The 23,628-nt window shown below is 42.0% G+C and overlaps 1 protein-coding gene across 1 annotated transcript in view; it reads right to left on the reverse strand.

Annotated features, from left to right (window-relative positions):
* The window catches only part of SPON1 (spondin 1), a 361,268-nt gene that overhangs the window by 186,838 nt on the left and 150,802 nt on the right, over window positions 1-23,628 (reverse strand). Inside the window, exons 4-5 of the mRNA XM_056116221.1 lie at window positions 22,603-22,676; window positions 18,059-18,181 (exon numbers count right to left, since the gene is read on the reverse strand). Of these exons, the coding sequence (XP_055972196.1) occupies window positions 18,059-18,181; window positions 22,603-22,676 (197 nt within the window). The remainder of the gene's footprint in view (window positions 1-18,058; window positions 18,182-22,602; window positions 22,677-23,628) is intronic.

Here is a 23,628-nt window from a genome sequence, read left to right on the forward strand (position 1 = left end):
ACGGGAGGGCCTTCTTCTTCTTCTTCTCAAAATCAATTTGTTCCCAAGACTAAAGTTATATCAAGAGCACATTTAAGGGCTGGAGTGATAGCAAGCAGGTAGGGTGTTTGCCTTGCATGAGGCAGACCCGGGTTCAATTCCCAGCATCCCATATGGTCCCCCGAGCACCGCCAGGAGTAACTCCTGGGTGCATGAGCCAGGAGTAACCTGTGCGCATCACCGGATGTCACCCAAAATGAAAAGAAAGAGCACATTAAAAAATAAGAAACTTTAGACTGTTTAGTTCTTGCATGAAGATGTGAAAAATTTAAAGAGATTCATGGCAGAGGGAACTATAGAGTTAGATGGACCTAGATTCAAAGTTTGGCTCTGTCAGAGATTTGATTTATGAACCAGGCTTGTCACTTTCTTAACACTTGTGGGACTCATTTCTCCCCTATAACTAGGGAATGTACTACATAGTCTAAGACAATAATTTCTGAGGAGTTGTAGCAAAAAAAAATAGAAAGCCTTGCACGTGGTATATAATAGTAGGAAAAGAAAAATGATGCCTATGTATACTAAGGACAAAAACATCATGGTCAAGTTAGGTTAATCCAGAATGGAAAGATATAAAGTAATAACAATTATACTTATATAAATAATTGCTATGAAGGCATTTGAGAAAAGTGAAATTAAATAAATTAAAGTAATTATTATGATGAAGGAGAAATTGAGAAGTTTTACATGGAGCTGGAGAAGTTCTATAAAGAAGGCCACACCTTCTACAAGATCATTGTGGGTGATTTTAATGCCAAAATAGGACCGAGAAGATCAGCCGAAGAACTGCACATCGGGACCCATGGCTTGGAATGGGAAGAACAGGGTGAGAGACTGTCTGAGTTCATTATGTTGACCAAGACCATCCAGGGTAACTCACAGTTCCAGAAGGCCGAATATAAACATTGGACATGGGAGTCTCCCGGTGGACGGTCCCACAACGAAATAGACCACATCATATTCAATCAATGGTTTTGCCTGACTGATGTCGCTGTTGTCCCAAAATTCTGAACGGGATCGGACCACCGTCTTCTTCGTGCAAAATTCTACTTCACAGAGTGGGGAGAAAGGGCTGCAAAGTTTAAGAAGAGAACTCCCAGAACAACCACCAACTGAGAGCTCTTTGGCACTAGTGTGGCAACATGGGAAGATACCATTGTCCACAATATTGACGAGGAATACGATCGACTGGTTCAGCACCTCCATGATTGTGTGAGGAACGCCAAGAGAGAGATAGCCACAAAAAAAGCCTGTCTTCGAAAACTCTTGAGCTTATTCGCCCACGTGGTTTGGTGCATGCCTCAGGCAACCACAAGCGAACGTCTGAGCTCGCAAAGCAGTGCAGAGATGCGATCAAGGAAGACCTCAAAGAGAGAAGAGCAGAAGTGCTGGTAGATGCAGCAGAAGCCAGGAAAAGTATTTGTAACACCCGCCTGTCCTTCGCCAACTACAAGACCAAGATGACTGCCCTCCAACGTCCTGATGGATCTATCACATATTCCAGAAGGGCAATGGAGAAGATTATCCATGACTTCTACTCAGATCTCTTCGATAGCCGTGTCCACTTGCCGACATACCAAATTCCACAGGATGGACATGTCGTTCCCAACGTTCTCCCTTCCGAAATCCGACACGCATTTCGTCGGTAAAGAAACGAACAGCACCCGGCCCAGACAAGGTCAGACCTGAACACCTGAAGAACCTGCCATCAGTACTCATCAATACGCTGGCTCGGCTCTTCACACGCTACCTGTATGAATGCAAGATTCTGTCCCAGTGGAAAACCAGCAGGACTGTACTACTGTATAAGAAGGGAGACATCCACGACATTGACAACTATTGCCCGATCTGCCTATTGTCTGTCATCTACAAGCTGTTCACTTGAGTCATCCTGAATAGGATTGGCAGAGCACTAGATGAAGGAAAACCTGTGAGCAAGCCGGGTTCCGCAAAGGTTTCAGCACCATCGACCATATCCACATGATAACCAAGCTCATTGAGGTTTCTTGGGAGTTCAAGATGCCACTGTCTAACGTTCATTGATTTAAAGAAGGCCTTTGATTCTGTTGAGACAGAAGTGGTCATTGAAGCCCTAGCCAATCAGGGCATTCAAACTCAATACATCAGGTTCCTCCGTGAGCTGTATTATGGATTCACTACCAGGATCTCACCATTCTACAAAGAAGTAATCATTGATGTCAAGAGAGGGGTTTAGCAGGGTGATACCATTTCACCAAAACCCTTCAGTGCCACCCTTGAAAACATCATGCAACGACTGGAATGGTAAGGAATGGGAGTGAAGATAGATGGTTGGCAACTACACCACCTCCGCTTTGCTGATGACATTGGTCTAATAACACCAAACATTAGCCAAGCAGCACAAATGCTGGCTGACTTCGACTGTGAGTGTGGAAAGGTCGGACTACAGCTGAATCTTATGAAGACAACGTTTATGAGAAACAGCCTCGTTCCTGATACTCCATTCACTCTCAATGAAACGACCATCTCCAAGTGCAACAGTTATGTGTACCTAGGTCGAGAAGTCAACATGACAAATGACTTAGCACCTGAGTTGCACAGGAGGGAGAGAGCAGCTTGAAACGCCTTCAAGAGTGTTGAAGAAATAGCTAAGAGGACGAAGAACCCCTGGCTCCGAGCACATCTGTTCGATTCCACTGTTTTTCCTCATTAACATATGCCTCAGAAACCTGGGCCCTACGAAAACAGGATGAGAACGCTATTCGGGTCTCCCAAAGAGGAATCGAAAGAGCTATGCTTGGAATATCACGCTTCACTCAAATGAGAGAAAGAATCCCGAGTTCCGACCTCTGTCCACGATCAAGAATCAGGGATGCATAACTTAGAGGCCAGCCGGGTATCCTAGAGGAAAGGGCAGTTCAGATAGAGAAGGGAGCACCAAATAAAGGGTGTTTGGAGGATCCTCCCAGGAGGGGAGATGCATGTCAAAAGTAGACTATGGACTGAACATGTTTGCCACTCAATGCCTCTTTTGCAGACCACAACACCCAAAAGGAGAGAGAGAACACAGGGGATTGCCCTGCCACAGAGACAGGGGGGGATGGGGGGATGGGGTGGGGGGATATTATCCATGGTGGTGGAAAATGGGCACTGGTGGAGGGATGGGTATCTGATCATTGTATAATTGAAACCCAAGCACAAAAAATTGTAAATCTACAACTATAATAAAAAAAAAAAGAATCAGGGATGCTATCTCATTTGTCAAGGCGTCAAAAATCAGATGGGCTGGTCACGTAATGAGATTTGATGACGACCGCTGGACTAGAGCCGTTACCGACTGGATTCCACAGGATGTCAAAAGACCACGTGGCCACCCACCTACCAGATGGTCAGACTTCCTCATCAAGGTCATGAACGATTGGTTTGAGGCTCTTCATGTTCCTAGAACGAACAGGCGCCATTGGGCTACACTAGGACGTGACAGGGACAAATGGAGACGTTACTGGCGCCCACTCGAGCAAATCGCCGATTAACGGGAAGTCAAGTGATCAAGTGATCAAAGTAATTAAAAATGTTAATATATATTTTTTAAAAAGCATGGATCAGAGAGATAGCTTAAGGGGCTAAACCATGTTTTTGCATGCAGAAGTTCAATCCCTGACACCTTCATGGTTTCCCTAATTCTGCTAGGAACATTCCCCAACTATTGAGCTGGGAGTATCCCCAAGAGATCATCATGTGTGACACTCAAGGAAAAATATTTAATATATTTGAAGGCAAAAGTCAACATTGTAATCAAGTATTTAAAGGAATTTGGAAGATTTCTAAGAGCCAGGAAAAGTTAACCATTTTGACCATTATTTTTTGCCACTGTGCTAAAGGGTTTTTTAGTGACAAAATGGACAGCTAGAAATTACAGAATAGTAATATTTAAAAAGACAGATGTATGCTTTTTGCAGGAAAATTATGGATGGTTATATATATAAGCCAAAGAATTTCGGTTAAAACTGTTAGAAATAAAAGCTCATTATTTCAATTAAAAACTGTAAGTCATTATTAAAAGAACTAGAAGAGGACACAAAAAATTGGGAAAATGTTCTGTGATCATGACTTGGAAGAATCAACATCAACATCAACATCATCAACGACCACACTATTCAAATTCAATGCAATCCTAATAAAAAGTCTATTGGCATTCTTCAAGAACAAAACAGAAACAGTTCAAGTTTTTATGAAACTATAAAACTCCTTGAAAAGACAAAGCAATTGTGAGACAAAGAAGATGCGATGCATTGACTTCTGGACTTCAAACAATATTTTAAAACTATAGGAACCAAAGGAGTATGGAACTGGAATGAAAGCAGACTTTCAGAGCAAGAGAACAGAATTGAGAGCCAGAAGTATATTCTCAAATATATGACCAGTTAATTAATGACAAAGGATTTAAGTGTGTTACATGGAGGAAGTAAAATCTTTTCAAGGGTGGCACTGAAGGGTTTCGGTGAAATGGTATCACCCTGCTAAACCCCTCTCTTGACATCAATTTTTCAACAAGAAAAATTGGAGAATCACTTACAAAAATTTAAGCTGGCCTGCTATCTCAAGCCATATATAAGTTAGTTCAAAATAAGGTTCATGATAGTAGACCAGAATACCAGAATTCCTATCTAGGATAGTATAGCCAAAGGAATCCAAGATGCTGACCTCAGAGGTGTCTTTAATAAATCAACTCCATTAACAAAAAAAATCTTTTTTGCATGGTGAAAGAAACAGGCTAAAGTTTAAAGGCATCCAACTAAATGGGAGAAGATATTAGCACTTATAAATATGATAAAAGGTTAAGGATCAAGGGGCTGGAGTGATAGCACAGTGGGTAGGGCATTTGCCTTGCATGCTGCCGACCCGGGTCGACCCGGGTTTGATTCCCAGCATCCAATATGGTCCCCCGAGCACCGCCAGGGGTAATTCCTGAGTGCAGAGCCAGGAGTAACCCCTGTGCATCGCTAGGTGTGACCCCAAAAGCCAAAAAAAAGGTTAAGGATCAAAATATATAAAACTTGCAAAGCTCAACTACAAAAAAGAACACCCCCATCAAAAACGGGGAGAGGAGATGAACAGCCACTATCCTGAAGACATATGAATAGCCAATAGGCATATGAAAAATAATTAATCATCTCTTATTATCAGGAAACTGCAAATCAAAATGCCAGTGATAAACCATATCAAACAAATGAGGACAGTATATATTTTTAAAAAATTGGAGTATTGGAGGAGAAATGGGAAAAAAAGGAATTCTTAGTCATTGTTGATGGGAGTGTCACTTAGTGAAGCCTCCACAGAAAATTCTATAGAGTCTTCCCAAGAAACCTAGAATAGAACTCCTATATGAAGATTCCACTCCATGGCATCTATCCCAAGAATACAAAATATATTTGCTCAAAAAGACATATACATACCTATGTTCACTGCAGTACTATTTGCAATAGCCAACCCATTCAGAATGAATCGAAGAAGGTGACAGTATAGTAGAAAGTAGCAATGACTTCGCCTTATTAACTTATGTTGTCTTTCATTTGATCAAAGTCCTGTGACTTTGATATTCTAAGAATCAACATATTGATTTTTATTGACATCAATAATAAAATAAAAATCAATAAATCTATTGATTCTCTGGGGGCTGATTCTCTGGGGGCTGGAGCGATAGCACAGCGGTAGGGCGTTTGCCTTGCACGCAGTCAACATGGCCAACCCCAGTTCGATTCCTCCGCCCCTCTTGGAGAGCCCGGCAAGCTACTGAGAGTATCTCGCCCACACGGCAGAGCCTGGCAAATTACCCATGATGTATTCAATACTCCAAACACAGTAACAACGAAGTCTCCAATGGACACATTGCTGGGCCCGCTCAAGCAAATCAATAAACAACGGGAGGACAGTGACAGTGAAATATTGATTCTAAAAATCAATTTAAAAATCATGTCAAAATAACATGGCTGCATCATTGAAGCTCACAAAGGCAAAAGATGACATAGTCAAGTAGTGCCAGAATTTGATAGAGAGATCGTTTACAAGGCATGGAAGGGGGAGGGAAAGCAGAGGGATGGGAAAGATCGCAAAGGCCACTCCTGAGTTTCTCTTAAGAAGATGAAATGCTTTCAGGACCAAGGGAGCAACCTGTTGCTAGAAGAAAGGGTGGTTGGACAGAAGTGAGGGCCTTTGCAAGAGACTGCACCTCCAAGTGTCAGCAAACAGAGTCTGTGTGGATCAATACCCTGACCACACCCTTCTCTCTCCTCAATCTCCCATTGCTCAAACAGCCAGAAGCAGGACAGTGCAGGACTGAAGGGAGAAGGTTTCTAGGCATTATCCTTCCTGAAAAGGAAGGGGATGAGGGAGGAGTAAGTAGGGGATCAGAATAGAAATCCTTCAATAAAATGCTACAAAGTGCTGGAAAGAGAGAAATTTTCTGGGTTCTAACCAATGCAGGAATCATCAGCTAAAGCTGCATGCTCCCATGCATATCCAGGCCATCCTGAAGCTTGGCTTCCAGGGACCACGTGGGGTCAGGGAGAATTGTGTCCGCACCAGATGCGAAGTTGGAGCACAATCCTCATACAGGACTGGGACCTTGGAGGGACAAAGTTCCAACAAAAGAGGTGATCCAGATAAACTCAATTGAGTACATGGAAAAACCACGAAAGCTGCTCAATCTTCCCGGGGTGCTGGCAGAACTAAGATTTAGCCTTGAGAATTTATAATCACAGGTTGAGACTAGGATTTCACTCCATAGTTTTGCAGCTTCTGATGATGCTGGGTTCTTTATCCTTTGTTATGTTTTCCAGTTGCTATAATCCTACAATTTCATGATGGCAGATCTCTTGCCTTCCCTGTGCAGAAAGCACTAGGCTTCTTTGCATTCCCAAGGCTTTCCCATGTTCTTCACAATGAACTAGCTTGATTTGCACAACTCTTTTTGGACAGGACCTTAGCACTCATTTTCCTGCTAGGCCAAGACAATTGTAACTTGTCTACTTGTTTTCCATCTCCCAAGATTTTGATGATATCTTTTGTTTGATGTGGTGCTTTCCTTCCTTTTGTCATGTGTGTGTGTCTTAAATTCATCTAGTGCTATCACAGGATTTGAGGAAAGAACAGGAGTGAATGTGTATTTTTAACCTGTCACATTCAATTGAAAAATCAGATTATTAACTTTATTTTTCCTCACAGAACCTCCCACCCCACCTTCCTCCTCCACTCCAAACCCCCATCCCAAAGAGTGAAGCTGCTATAAGGAGTTATTTGATCCTTTCTCTTGACTCCTCCCACTGACTCCCACTGTGTTTGGTGCTGAAATCTACTTTTCTGTGACATACTCCGCTCAGTAATCCCGAGGGTGGCATAGCTGGGGCTCTGGTGGTAGACTAAGTCTATTTGGGAGGGAGCGGAACTTTTATTGGATGAATATTTGAATGTTTGTGAGGTTTGTGAGGTTGGATAAGAGGCCCATGGTACCCACGTGGCTCATCACTGAACTCAGCTAAGGTTAGCCATAAGTGATCTCCATCTTAAATAGGAAGATACTGAGTCATTTCAGTGCCGACAAATCTTCCCAATACAGTTTGAGAATTTCATGTAATCCCACTTAAAATTCTGACAGGATTTATTACAGGTATTAATAAAATTATTTCACAAGTAGCTGTAAATTAGAAAAAAATATGATCTAAAGATCTCAAATCTTGGGGGTATGGTGCCGCCAGCAGGTCAGTCTATACCTGTGATGCATCAGCAGCCTCATGGCTCCTTCAGACTTCTAGATACCCCAAAATTGCTGCTGTGCCTTTGGCCAGACCCCAAAACCTTGAGGCAAAGTTTACCGAGAAAGTAAACAGCCAAAAGTTAGGTATGTGGGAGACACACCCACAAACCACCTCCGGCTCAGCTATATAATTGGAGGCAAGGCCTCTCTGGTTCCTGATTGAACTACTTAACAGCCATGATTCCAGAGACTCAGAAACAAAACTCAAAACCCAATGGCTTTTGGTAGAAATGCGTCTGGTCCCTGCAGTAGGCTACCGGTGCTGGGCCACCCCATGTGGGAATAGGTTTTGTGCCATGACCAGTTCCCCCTGGCCGCCCGGTGGCCATCATCCTCCAGAGGCCACTGGACAGTCAGATTTGGGCCCGTAGTGATGAGACACATGGGGCCAAACAGGATGGGGGTGGAGCTGGCCCTTTCCTCCCCGTGCCAACGAGACCTTGAGTCGCCACCCATGAACAGCCTCTCAGGCTCCTGATCAAGCTGCTTAACGGCCATGATCCCAGGCACTCAGAAACAAATCTCAAAACCCAGCGGCTTTTGGCAGAAAAGCGTCTGGACCACGCAGTAGGTTACTGTCTCCGGGCCACCCCAGGGGGGAAAGGATACTGCCCCTCTGCCTGCTCCCCCTTGGCGGCCGGTGGCCACTATCTTCCAGAGGCCATTGGACAGTGAGGTTTGGGCCTTCAGTGAGGAGACGTGAGGGGCCTCACGGGATGGGGGTGGAGCCGGCCCTTTTCTCCCCATCCCAAGGAGACCCTGAGTCGCCGCCCACGAATGGCCTCTCTGGCTCCTGAGCAAGCTGCTTAATGGCCATGATCTCAGAGACTGAGAAACAAATCTCGAAACCCATTGGCTTTTGACAGAAATGCGTGTGGGCTACTCAGTAGGTTACTGTTTCCAGGCTACCCCAGGGGGAAAGGGTGCTGTCCGTCTGCCTGCTCCCCCTTGGCGGCCTGGTGGCCACCATCTTCCAGAGGCCATTGGACAGTGAGGTTTGGGCCCGCAGTGAAGAGTCATGCCGGGCCTCACGGGATAGGGGTGGAGCCGGCCCTTTCCTCCCCATCCCAATGAGATCCTGAGTCACCGCCAAAAAATGGCCTCTCTGGCTCCTGATCAAGCTACTTAACAGCCCTGATCCCAGAGTCTTAGAAACAAATCTTGAAACCCAACGGCTTTTGGCAGAAATGCGTGTGGGCCACAAAGTAGGTTACTGGCTCTGGGACACCCCAGGTGGGAATAGGTTTTGTACCTTGGCCTGCTCCCCCTTGGTGGCTTGGTGGCTGCCATCCGCCAGAGACCATTGGACAGCCAGGTTTGGGCCTGCAGTGATGAGACACAGGGGCTCCATGGGGGTGGAGCCAGCCCTTTCCTTCACATCCCAACGAGACCACGAGTTGCCGCCCACAAACGGCCTCTCTGGCTCCTGAGCAAGCTGCTTAATGGCCATGATCCCACAGACTGAGGAACAGATCTCGGAACCTAGCAGGTTTTGGCAGGAAATCTCTCTAGATTTAATTGTTGAAATTTTGGAATTTCAAAATTGCGCAGCCACTACTGCAACCATGCGACATCATATGTTATTCATGACCAGCAATAGAAAACAAATTTTCTATTGTTGCCTTTTTGGCAGATCTGAGAGTTGGGGTAAAATCCCAAATAATAATGGTGGGTGTGGTGTCGAAATGTTGAATGTGATCAAAGTATAGAGATAGTGATCTGGAAATCATCTGCCCCACAGGTAGGGGGAGGGTGTGGGATAGGGGTATACTGGGGATTCTGGTGGTAGAGAATGGGCACTGGTGGAGGTATGGGTGTTTCATTGTATGACCGAGACTTAAACCCAAAAGCTTTGTAACTGCTCTCACGGTGATTCAATAAACAAAATTATAAAAAATGGGGAAAAATATGTTCAATTCAATGTTAAGGAGTTTTGGAGAAATGTTTTGTTATTAGTCACAGGTTAATTAGTATGAACGTTTTGGAGAGGAACCTGGCAAAAAAAAAGTCTCAATTGTAAAACAAAAACAAAAACAAACACAAACCAGTCTAGATCTTTTGGTTCGTTAGTCTTGTTCCAAAGAAATTATTTTAAGAAGATAAGTTTTAAAAAATTATGGAAAAAAATTGGGGGAGTGGTACTCAGGGCTTACTCCTGGTTCTGTGCTAAGCAATCATTCCTTTTCTTTTTTTTTGTTTTGTTTTGTTTTTTGGGTCACATCTGGTGATGCACAGGGGTTACTTCTGGCTCATGCACTCAGGAATTACTCCTGGCAGTGCTCAGGGGATCAATGCAGGATACTGAGAATTGAACCCGGGTCAGCCGAGTGCAAGGCAAATGCCATACCTGCTGTGCTATTGCTCCAGCCCCAGGGATCTTTCCTGACAGGATTCGGGAGACCATATGCGCTACTGGAGATTTTACTTGGTTTTGCTGTGTGCAAAACAAGTGCCTTCCAACTTATTGCTCCAGCCTAAAATTATTAAAATTCTTAAAGGGAAAAGGGAAAACTTGATGTACTGTTATTTGTTCATTTGTTTGTTTTAGTCGTTGGCCATACCCAGAGGGGCTTGGGTCTTTGGGACTTATTCTGGAGCACTCTTGGCAGTGTTCAAGGGACCTTATATGGTACAGGGGGTTGAACCTGGGTCGGCAGTAAACAAGGGAAGCATCTTACTCTGCCTTATCTCTCTCTGGCCCCTGTATTTAAGTTTTTCATTGCAGTGATTTCTATGTTAGCCAAAGTTTTGACATCATCAACAGTGTTTCCCAAAGTGGTGATACTGTCCCCAGGAGACACTGGAACAATCCTGATCAGGCAGGGGCAGCAAGGGACTACAGTGAAGCCTCTGTTGCAAAGTGGGTACAATTTCTGTTTGTTTGCATACAAAAGGTAGATTTGGGGGTGGGTGGGTGGGTGGATGCTGAGTAATTTTGTTCCTAAAAAGGAGAAAGTAGGCCAGATAATGATAAGTGACTTATGTAAGTGAATGTAGTAAATTATGATTATAGGAACAAAGTGAAGTGTAAAAGGGGGGGGGGGAGGCACATGAGTTAAAAATGTAAAAAATAGTCAAATTTAGGGTCTAGAGTGATAGTACAGGGGATAACGTGCTTGCCTTGCTCATGGCCAACCTGGGTTCAATTCTCTAGCATCCATATGGTTCCCTGAACCCATCAGGAGTGATTCTTGAGCGTAGAGCCAGGAGCGTAGAGTTCAAGGAGTCATCCTTAAGCATTGCCAGGTGTGGGCCCCAAACAAAGCAAAATAAAACAAACCTCAAAATTGTCAAATGTAATAAAAAAGAACATGAATATAACTGATGTACAAATTTATGTGGGTTACTACATGTAAAAACAAAATAGTTTTAAAGTTTTAGAGTGGTAGTCTTTCAGTTATAGTCTTAGACTATAATCAAAATTGTTTAATAATAATTGGTGGGGCTTCTTCCAGAGGGTGCTCAGGAAACCTGGGTGCCCCACTCTCAAGTCTCAGTCATCCAGGCCAGTAGTTCAATGCAAGGATCTGAGGATGTGATGCTGCTGCTGCTCTGGCCCTGCAGTGCCTGGGATTAACTGGGACACCCTAGCTGTGTTAGGGGCCTCCAGGATGACCCCTGGCAGTGTTCTGTGCTTTTAGGATCACACCTGGTGATGCTTAGGGCACCATGTCTACCAGAATTTGAACCTAAGTTGAGTACATGTTAGGTATGTACTTTAACTGCTGTACTATTTATTGCACCTAAAAACTAATAATTTTTAAAAAATACTCCCAGGGACTGAAGCAATAGCACAGCAGGTAGGGCATTTGCCTTGCATGTGGCCAGCCTGGGTTCGATCCCCAGCATCCCATATGGTACCACCAGGAGTAATTTGTGAGTGCAGGGCCAGGAGTAACCCCCGAGCATCACTGGGTGTGACCCAAAAAGCTAAAACAAAAACAAAACAAAAAAGACCCAATGGAAAAGACAGATAAATTTCATTTAAAGTTAACTTTGATTATGTCTCAGGATCTTTGGCTATACTTTTGATAATATGTTGTTAAATGAAAAAGAAGTGTAATTGGCTCCTAAAAATGTTCTTTTAGTCAATATGGGTTTGTTAAATGGTGTTAAAACAGATACTATAACCAAAATGAAGGGAATTATGCAGTTTACATTGTCAAGGGAGATTATAGAGTCTCTAAGGAGGGAAAGCATTTGTCAAAAATCCAGGAGCTATAATCAGAGCTAGAGAGTAAAGAGACTTAGCATCTGTTTGGCAACTCCCAATCCCCTGGCTGACTGGGCAGACTGCCAGTCCCTGGGATATCCTGATGCAGCAACATTGCACGGCCACCATGTTCCTGTAAAAAACTTGGGGGTCCTGAACCACTGCCCAGCACAGAGATGAGTGGGATCAGATCAGACCCTGGGGAGCTTGAACTTGAACAGGTTTCAGAACTCAGTTCAGCCTCAGTGATCCTGGACCTTCTCTCTCCGACTTCTAAGGTTGGATCTTTGCAGAACAGATAGTGCATGGTAGGGCAAAGCTGCTTCCAATATGGTATCATTGATCCATGTTGGTATAACAGTGTCTTAGTAAAAGATGTGTTGTGCATAAGATACTTGACTACAGAGGAGAAGGACTATCTGATAATAGGCCCCAGGAACAGGCAAAAGGGAATTGATGTTTGAGGCTGGGTGAAATCTGGCTTTGATTAGGATTCCCATGATCTCTGTGATTTAAGCACATATGTGATTTAAGCACATATGTTCTTTGAGCTTCAGGGATTTTTTCCTTTTAACCTGTAGAATGTCAGTAAAATTGCTATGATTCAAACTTAAAATGGATTTCTGAAAACCACTTCATCAGGAGTGTCTTAAAACTTTCCCTGCTTTTAGGAGTTGCAGGGATCTATCACATGAGACTAGAAAGGGATCCTGAGGAGTCACATAGCCTTTTCTCCATCCTTTCTTACCTCACCATGCCCAGCTGAGCCTTTCCTGACAGAGGGAGATTGTGGATGCAAAGTGCTGTTCTCAAAAGAGGGAACTCCAGAAGCAAGATTTGGATTAAATCATTTTGCCTCCAGGTGAGAAGACTCAGCTGTAGGTGCTGGGCCCACCACCTGAGATGACTGAAAGTCTAAGGGGTCTGTGAGGAGAAAATGATTTCCATAAAAACACCAAGACTTGATTTGCCATTTGCAATGTGCTGACAGAATCACTAATGGCGCAGAACCAGTGGTGAGTAAAACACTGGGCACTCAGTGACTATGGAAGCAGGGGTCTCCAGCTGCGTTAGTAATCAATATATTCCTCACTGCGGGGTCTCACAGTGACAACCCAAACAGTCATTCTCACTTAAGAACGAATGTCCTTGATCAAACAATAAAAATGATTAATGTGATTAAGTCTCTGCCTTTGAGCACACATCTTTTTATTATCCTGTGTGATTAATAGTGAACTATGTATTAGGCACGTCTGTCTTTGAGTAAAAGCATTTGCACATATGAGATGCAAGTTAGACCAGGCACTTATATTTTCATAAAACATCATTTTTACTTGAAAGAATAAATGACAAATTATGGTTTTTCAGACTTCAAAATTTGGCAGACATTTTCTCAAAAATGAAGTAAGCCTGTCACTTCAAGGAAAATAACAGACAGTATTTATTGCCAATGACAAAATTTAAGCTTCCAGAAAAACTTTGGAAAACTTGTATTTATTACTATGAATTTGATATTTTTCCAACACCTAAACACTTTCTTGGTGAGACTGGAAGTGATATAAACGAATATGATTTTTGATATTATATGATGAAACATCTCAACATCTGTAAAACTCAGTATTTCAAAGAACTAGAGTATAATGTTATAAAAACATTCACTTATAAGAGATTCAAAGTGTAAAGCATAGCAATGAATCTTAATATAACAGAATACAAGTTGATTGATATTTTGAACTATAATTATCCTCCAAGAAACTACTATTTGTAGATTTTTGGTGTAATACCGAAGGAGATTATTTGCAGTTATCTGAAAAGATTATCGAGAGTTTTTTCTCTTTCAATGACATATCTGTGTGAGACAGAATTTTTTTTTCTTTTTTTTTTTCCCTTTATTTTATTTTATTTTTTTTAAAGTTGTAGATTTACAATTTTTTGTGCTTTGGTTTCAATTATACAATGATCAGATACCCATCCCTCCACCAGTGCCCATTTTCCACCACCATGGATAATATCCCTCCCACCCCCATCCCCCCATCCCCCCTGTCTCTGTGGCAGGGCAATCCCCTGTGTTCTCTCTCTCCTTTTGGGTGTTGTGGTCTGCAAAAGAGGCATTGAGTGGCAAACATGTTCAGTCCATAGTCTACTTTCTACATGCATCTCCCCTCCTGGGAGGATCCTCCAAACATCCTTTATTTGGTGCTCCCTTCTCTATCTGAACAGCCCTTTCCTCTAGGATACCCGGCTGGCCTCTAAGTTATGGAGTAATCCTCCTGGTGCTGATCTCAGCTATTCTTGGGTATTAATCTCATACTTTGTTACTTTATATCCCCCAGATGAATGCAATCTTTCTATGTCTATCCCTCTCTTTCTGACTCATTTCGCTTAGCATGATACTTTCCATATTGTACCACTTGTATGTAAATTTCATGACTTCATCTTTTCTAAGAGCTACATAGTACTCCATTGTGTAGATGTACCAAAGTTTCTTTAACCAGTCATCTGTTCTTGGGCATTCAGGTTTCTTCCAGTTTCTGGCTATTGTAAAGAGTGCTGCAATGAACAAACAAGTGCAGATGTCACTTCGACTATACATTTTTGCCTCTCTGGGATATATTCCCAGGAGTGGTATTGCTGGGTCAAATGGGAGCTCAATTTCTAATTTTTTGAGAATCGTCCATACTGTTTTCCAGAAGGGCTGAACCAGTGGACATTCCCACCAACAGTGAAGGAGTGTCCCTTTCTCGCCACATCCACGCCAGCATCGGTTGCTTTTGTTCTTTTGAATGTGGGCCAGTCTCTGAGGTGTGAGATGGTATCTCATTGTGGTTTTGATCTGCATCTCCCTGATGATTAATGATGTAGAGCATTTTCTCATGTGCTTTTTTGCCATTCGGATTTCTTCTTTGAGAAAGTTTCTGTTCATTTCATTGCCCCATTTTTGGATGGGGTTGGATGTTTTCTTCTTGTGGAGTTTAACCAGTATTTTGTATATCCTGGATATCAACCCCTGAGACAGAATTTTTATACAAAACAAAATATACCTGTTTGCAGAGATGAATAGGAGAATCCAGTGTCTTCTATGCCAGATATTAAGAACTTTGTAAAATTATAGGACAATGATGCCCTCTTCATAAAATTTATTTGATTTTATACAATCTAGTTATTTTAATAAAATATGATAACAAGTGATGAGTTTTAAATTACTAACAATATTTTATTTTATGTAAATTTATGAGTAAGATAAATATTTATTAATTTTTGATATGGTGAATATTGTTACTGTGTTTGGCATATTGAATACTCTCTGTAACTTGCCAGGCTCTCCGAGAGGGGCGGAGGAATCGAACCCAGCTCGGCCGGGCTGGCTGTGCGCAAGGCAAACGTCCTACCACTGTGCTAAAGAAGTCTCACAATGGAGACATTACTGGGCCCGCTTGAGGGAATCGATGAACAACGGGAGGACAGACAGACAGACAGATGGTGAATAGTGACTGAGATCTCAATATAACACATATAAAGAAAACCATATTGGCATTCTCAATAATTTTCAAGTGCACAAAAAGGGGAATACAAATTTAAAAACTTAATAATTGCTGCTGATATCCTTGCATGGAAAGTATTAACTTGGATAATTACAAAAATAGGGGCATTAGAAATTTATCTGTTTGTGCTATTGTTAGGGAGCAATATGGTTTATTAGGGATGACTGGCATGGTTGGCTATCAAAACAAAAATAATCTCTAAAATGGAAAAAAATTCATCTATTACTTGAAGATTCTAGAAACTACTTTTCAGACTATTTAATTTTCAATATCCTGATTAGATCATTTCTGGGTCTTCCTAAGTCCTCCAGAGTCCTGTGTATAAATGCACTATTTTTCTTCCAAGAAGGTCTGGTCCATATTCCCTGCTCAGTATTGTCATCATGACTAGACATGGGATTGAAAGGTATTAGCAAATATCACTCAAAGGTGAGCTTTCAGTATATAGTGCTCAGGGATGTACCAAGAATTTCTAGGTACTAAGATCCAAAGATGAGATGCTTTTGTTCTAGAAAACTCCAATGTCTAGTGGGGAATAAGACTCCAGTTATAATATGATGTGATAAATGTTCTTGTTACATAGTGACTAAATTTTTCCAACCAAACATTAGGACACTCTCAGTAATATGACAATGGAGTAATCTTGGAGGATTTGGAGCACATGTCAACTTTTATAAAGAAACCCAACATAAAATTCTGTATAGATTCATACTTGAGTTGGCCCAAAGATTCAGAAATACTGGTCTGGTTTTTCTTTTATTCTGAGAAATAATAGCTCCAGGAAAGAGAAAGAAAGATGTTCTTTAGGATTACAAAAGATGAGCAGTGGACCCCTAATATTTTTGTTCCTTTGGGTTAGTAGACGGGAGGCATTGGAGGAAATTTTTTCCATCATATTTGTTCCAAGTGGTTGGTTTTTTTTCTGCCCCAGGCAGAGAGTCCAAGTTTGTTCATGCAGGTCTCTCCACACCAGCTGAGGCAGATCAAGCTGAATCCCAGAGTCAGAGGAATGAACCAGTAAGGACTTCTAAGATCTGCAGCCTTGATTACTTGTGGGTAAAATTAAACAATAGGGCTCTTGATCTGCCAAGAAATGTAGGAGGCCCCTCTGGGTGGGCTGTGAGGGGACCACAGAGGTTCTGGTCTGGTATTGGGTCTTCTTAAGTCTTAACCATGTGCCCCTTGTTCTTCCATCCTTTAGGGTCTGACCCACAACCCTCTTTTTAATCTTTCTCCCAGCTTTGCTGTTTTTTCCCAGTTGTGGCAACTCCAAAGTGAAGTGAACAAGTAATAAAGAGGACAATGATCAGAACAAGCACGCTCAGTGCCACACACGGCCATCCTGCCACCCACAGCAGTGAAGGGACAATGCAAGATCTTAATGGCAATCCAAATGAAAAGCAGGGCAAGTTACCCAAGAGCCCTTTTAGGATCTTGGATCCCATGCTTACATTTGATGATGGGAAAATTATGCCATCTCTAATCCTCATGAATTCATCCACAAAATAATGTTATTTTAAGGGCCAATGTACATGACATACATAAACAGGCTTGCCACAAATTAAGCTCATTCTTTGTAGTTATACTTTTTATATCTTTGTGTATTTGATACTGTCTGTCTCTCCACTAATTAGACAGCTCTGCTGTCTCCTGGACCCATGGTACATAGCACATGTTATATATTTCTTGAGACCACTGAATGATGAAACGGGAGATTATAGGGCTCTGGTTAAGGATATACTCCAAAACCAAAGTTTGGGTCTCGCTTGATAGCTCTCATAGATTGGTGCTGAAATTTGAAAAAAGGTGTTATGAAGGATTCTATGGTGATTTCTGGACTCAGTAGGGAAAGGGAGTGCTGATAGATTACCAATACCTGTTCTGGTTGAGGATGTCAAATAATCACTGACCATGGTCTGTGGAGTCAAACAAAAGTCTCTTGCCAAGTATTTCTAGCACAAGTAGACTTGTTGTGTAATTAATGGATAGAGCCATTTCAGCAGATCTGAGAATACCATATGACTGACCTGAAGTTAAACAGCACAACATCAAGAATACTATTTTTGTTTGCTTGTTTTGGGGTCACACCCAGTGATGCTCCTGGGGTTGCTGCTGGCTCTGCACTCAGGAATTGTTCCTGGCAACGCTCGGGAGACCAATGGAGTTCCAGGGATCGAATCTGGGTTGGCTGCATTCAAGGCAACCACTCTATCCTCTGTGCTATCTCTCTGATTCCCTAGTAATACTTTTTCACAATTAGAGATAGGAAAACACAGAGTAATTCTTTGCAAAGAAGCTGAAAGCATACCCCTCTGATAGCTGCTTAACTTGATGAACTCACTCACTCACTTGGAATGTGTTTCGTTAGTCAATTGGTATGAGCTGCCGACCCTACACACTTTAGCTAGTAGATCCCATAACCAGAAAGAGCTCTACTGTCTCCTGGGCCCATAAAGTAGCTCCTCTACTCACGAGGATAATCCTTTGGGTGTGTCTTCTCAGACCAATTCCCATAAAACGTGAGTCTGTACTTGGCAGTTCCACAGGCACAACAGTCTAAGATGGGTTTGTCGGTCACTCCATCAAGTGTGGAATCTGAAACAATTAGGAAAGCCAACCAGTGAGAAAATAAGTTTGAGTCATTTATAGAGCAGTGCCACATCATCTTGGTCTCAGCCCATCCTTCATTCTTGGGAAAAGAGCAGTTTGTTTTTCTTTTTAAATTTTTATTAGTGAGACATCATGAGGTACAGTTGTAGACTTACAAATTTTTGTGCTTGGGTTTCAGTTATACAATGATCAAATACCCATCCCTTCACCAGTGCCCATTTCCCACCACCACGGATCCCAGTATCCCTCCCACCCCCCATCCCCCCATTCCACCCTGCCTCTGTGGCAGGGCATTCCCTTTTGTTCTCTCTCTCTTATTGGGTGTTGTGGTTTGCAAAAGAGGCAATGGGTGACAATCATGTTTGGTCTATAGTCTACTTTCAGCATGCTTCTCCCATCCTGGGAGGATCCTCCTAACACCCTTTACTTGGTGCTCCCTTCTCTATCTGAGCTCCCTGGGAAAAGAGCAGTTTTGATAGATTATTAACAACCAGAATAAAGTTAGTGTTGAGGTTATAAAGGTTTTCATATACCTCTAAGCACAGTAACTGTATTTACAAATTAAGAATAAATCAGAACTATTGTTCTAATAATATGAGGAAAACTGGGCGGTCGCTGAGGAATAAGAGTATGTAGAAAACCAGGGATAAACTGTAATTAGTTATCTCTTCTGGGCCCTAATCTTCTTCCCCAGCCCTCCCAAACCAAGATTTCTTTACTACATTTTTAAAGGAATACGCATGTGTGTGTTTTCACCAAGAAATATTCTCTGGGGCTAAATTGCAAGGATAAGAAGTAGCTTTGAAGGAGATCAGGGAAAACAAGTAGAGAGATGTAAAGGACTGCTGGGAAAAAATGCATAGATAGTCACATCACTTCTTATCAAGCTTTGAGAGGCTTTACTGGAAAGGGTGGGGGTTGAGAATAAGTTCATGTCTGAGTATATAAGCAGCCAGGAAAAAGCAAGCAAAGCTCCCTCTCCACCCACATATTTAGCTGTGAATAGCTGATAAGTGGGGAAAGAGAGATTATATAAATAAATTCAGTATTTCCGATTGTCAAGCCCACATCCCTAACCATGTATTGTTGTTTTCAGTTTGCTCTGCTTCCTGAAAGATGAAAACAATGACTACAAGATGTAACTCACTTCAGTTGTTTTTTCTTCAGTTCTTGTAGCAGTATTAGCAAAAACTTTTTTTTATTTTGTAAATTGGACATTTATTCTTAAATACTGTATAAAAGCATTAACAAAAAGAATGATTTTTGAATGTCAGGAGTAGTTTATAAATCTTTCTTGTAGGATTAACTGCATTTATTTGTGAATATACACTATCAGAGATGGTAGAAGCAGTGATTCTGGGATCTAGGGTGGAGAAAAAATATAACAAATATAAAAAAAACAAATAAAATGTATTTCTTCTGTGTGCTCATTCCTTTTAAATATTTACAGTTACAGAAGGTAAGTACATTGGTTAACCTTATTTTCTAGACTGAGGCAGATTAGGTAACCAGTCAAAGGATACTGGGTTAGTGAGTGGAACGGGTAGAAATGTCACTGAGGTGGGACTGGAGAGATGGTGCAGTAGGTAGGGTGTTTGCCTTCTACTAGGCTGACCAGGGTTAGATCCTGGCATTCCATATAATCCTCCAAGCACTGCTAGGAGTAATTACTGAATGCAAAGCCAGGAGTAACCCCTGAGCATCACTGGGTGTGACCCAAAAAGGAAAGAGAGAGAGAGAGAGAGAGAGAGAGAGAGAGAGAGAGAGAGAGAGAGAGAGAGAGAAGGAGGGAGGAAGAAGAGAGAGAAAGAGAGAAAGAAAGGTGAACATATGCTTTGATCATTCCAGAAGCCCCTGCTGGACAGGTCTGCATGTCGTACATACTGATGTATCTGTCTCTTTTCGCTATTTTCAATGAAGTATGGTACATTTTAAAGATTACCTCCAGTCACAGTTCCAGGATTTCTACATTGTCTCAAAGAAGATGACCAAAACCACTCAAAATAGAAAACATTGTTTGGCTACTGTAAATACACTTGGGAAGAGGCCAGAGATTTGTGCGTTGGGGCAGGCTCCCTACTGCAATAGATACACACATCCCAGGCTGGAGTCCTGTGTGAGCTACTTTGATAGCTCAGGGACCAGCCATGTTTCTGTATTGCAGGAAAGGTGGTGTCAATAAATAACTTCTAAAGACATTTTCTTTTTACATTTCCACAATGACCAACGATAATGTGAAACATCTAAGTTAATTTTGAAAAAGGGATTCAGAGCTTAGAGGTACACGCTGGGGTTGCCATTGTAGCTATCTGAGGCTGTTAAATGAGGCAGCAATAATCTCTCAAAGAGGCAGAATAAAGCAAATTGGTAGCTTTAGCTCATCAAAAGAACTTTGGGACCATAAGTACCAAGCTTAAATATATTTTAGAGTTCAAGGGAATGCATTTATATGCAATCTCTTGTAATTCCAAAGGGAAATAAACTTCTGCTTATTAAAAAGATGCCTCAGTTTGAAAATAAATAGATATACTGCTTCTTACAGGCAAAGTCTTGCATGTTTTCAAAGGACAGAGGCAGTGCTGAAAGTGTTAACTTACCACTTCTTTAAACCACAGCAGGACTGTCCACTGAAGGTTACCCAGCTCTGCTGTACTGCCTTCTCTTCTCATTATGGGTTTTTTTGTTTGCTTGGTTGGTTGATTTTTGGGTCACACTCAGGGATCACGCCTGGTGGGGCTCAGTGGGCCACATGTGGTGCAGGGGATCAAACCCACGATGGCTGTGTGCAAGGCAAGAACCCTACCAGTTGTACTATCCCTTTGGCCCCCATTTTCACTCTTAATTTAAAATTTATTTTTATTTTTAAATCATTATTTAACCACAGTCATTTTTACTCTAAACCCTGAGATCCTTTTCAGTTCTTGTTCTTTACATTCTTTCCTCTTCCCTTTCTCAATACCTGATCTCTCCTGCAGTTTTCTCTTTGGCTTTCTCTCCATCTCTCCATCTGTCTCTCTCCCTTCATTGTGACATGGTACAAGGTATGCCTGTGTTTATTTTTATTAGAGCTCTTTTCAAACAGATACATGGGAGCCATAGAGATATCTCAATGTGCTGAGCATATGCTCTGCATGCAGTAGGTGAATTTAATCACTAGCATTACATGGTTCTCCAAGCACTGCTTAAGTACCTCTCATATCCACAGAGCTGGGAATAACACCAGAGTACTGGGATACTAGGCTATGGCCCTCAAACAAACAAACATGCATGCTTTGTCATTTTGATAGGATCTCTGTCTCAAAAGTGATGATAACCAATAGATATTTGCCCTTTTATGGAAAGTGTATATGCAGTATTTCTGCATATTTATAATTGAGACAAGCCTTCACACATTAGGACTGAAGTTTTTAAAAAGGCACTTTAAGGGCTGGAGCGATAGCACAGCAGGTAGGGCATTTGCCTTGTACATGGCCAACCCGGGTTCGATTCCCAGCATCCCATATAGCCCCCCGAGCACCATCAGGAGTAATTCCTGAGTGTAGAGCCAGAAGTAACCTCTGTGCATCACTGGGTGTGACCCAAAAAGCAAAGAAAAAAAAGGCACTTCAGCTACCAATTGCTGTCAGTATATGGAAATGCAGGGTAGTATCCTCTCTGATAGTCAAAATAACAGAACCATAGCACCATGGAGAGATTGCCATTTGTGGGTGTGGATCATAAAGCAGCCCATTAATGTGTGATTAACTATGGGACCTGGATGTTATCTCCGGGAGGTAAGGAAGGAAGGAAGGAAGGAAGGAAGGAAGGAAGGAAGGAAGGAAGGAAGGAAGGAAGGAGAGAGTTCTTTAGGAAGCAAGAGACTCAACAGTTAAGATGTTCTTTGTTTAGAGAAAGGCTGAGCAAACTTGTGGGCAATTAAATACAGAAAAGGAAAGCCCCAAAGGCTATATGTAGTGGTGGTCACCAGGAAGCAAACCAAGTTCCTGGCCCAGCAGTTGCAATTTTCTAGCCCCTGTGGCAGAGCTGGGTGCTACATACGTTCCTGCTGGTGATTAGTCTAGAGAGTCACTAGGGGACTTCTAAAAGGTACACAATTGTGCGTTCCTTAATTAAGTCCTGTGAATTTTTCCAAGGAACCTCTTCAGAATGATCAGTTTCACAAAATAAGAAGACGGCACCAATATAAGGTACATTATCTCCTACCCAGGGAATCACACTGAGTAATTAGAGCTTAAGGCAGATCCAATTATCCACAGCACACAGCCAGATTAAAAATTGGAGAGATGCAAGGAAGCAGAACCTGGAGGAACCCAGAAAACCCAACGATCTTAATTACTGTAGCCAGATTCCTGGACCAAATGCCTGGACCTTGCAAGTATTTGGCCCTCACCACCTGCAATTCTTACCTTGTTCACAAAGTTTCTTGGTGAGTGAGCCCTCATCTTGAAAATAAATGATGCGTTTCTGTACAATACTGGCCCTGTAGTGAAAGAAAAGACAAGTGTAGTGGTGAGCAAGGTGGGTTTTGGGTCAGGGGGTCAGTCAGATCCTTACTTGGCCGCCCATGACTGTGGTGTTAGGCGAGTCACTGGAACTTTCTGTGCCTTAATTGGAAAACTGGCTTAATAATAATAATGATACTGTCTACCTCATGGGTGATTCCTCTAAAGACAAAAATAAGAAAGTGTATGTCAAGAATTCAGCACATACCAAGAATTCATTCAATAAACCGTTGTGTTGTTGGTGGTGCTAAAATTGGTACTGAAGTAAGCAAGTGAAGAAACATCATTTTCAATAGCTTCCCTCATTGGTTTATTCTACTCTAAATTTATTTCAAACTATTGAGGCCATTTATGATCAACCAAGCTCAAATGGAAGAAGCATGTGTCAAAGTCTCTTCCTGAAGGAGGGAAAAAAGGAATTTAAAAATATATTTTGATTTGCTCTGAAAATGTCATTCTATATCTTTCCTGAAAGTCTAGACGAAACTGTCTCCTTCGTTCTGAACAAAGACGTCAGCTGTTAGAGCTCTCTCTTAAACATGTCAAACATAAGATCTTAGAAATTGGAAGAAATACTTTGAGGTTGATTTGAAAAATGATTTGCTTTGGACCAGTGCACAGTTTCTCTTTAATCTCAGACGGCTCAGACATACCATGTCTCCTTTAACCTCCTCTGTGGCTTACTTTTTGCAGGACTCACAGAGGTTGAATCCTAAAACCCTGCATTCCAGTAAAAAGAAAGTCTACACCACAAGACTGCAACACTTCCCATGACTCTCAGCCATTTCTACTGATTTTCTGCAAAAAATGTTACTCAGTCAAAAGATAATTTTTATTTAGATGTGTCCTATTTAGCAGGTAAACTAATCCTAAGACTCTATTGTGCTGACCACACAAAACAAGGGGTGGAGTGCCCCACACTGCCCTTTG

The sequence above is a fragment of the Sorex fumeus genome, unplaced genomic scaffold (assembly GCF_029834395.1).
Source record: "Sorex fumeus unplaced genomic scaffold, SorFum_2.1 ptg000030l, whole genome shotgun sequence".
Classification (NCBI taxonomy): domain Eukaryota; kingdom Metazoa; phylum Chordata; class Mammalia; order Eulipotyphla; family Soricidae; genus Sorex; species Sorex fumeus.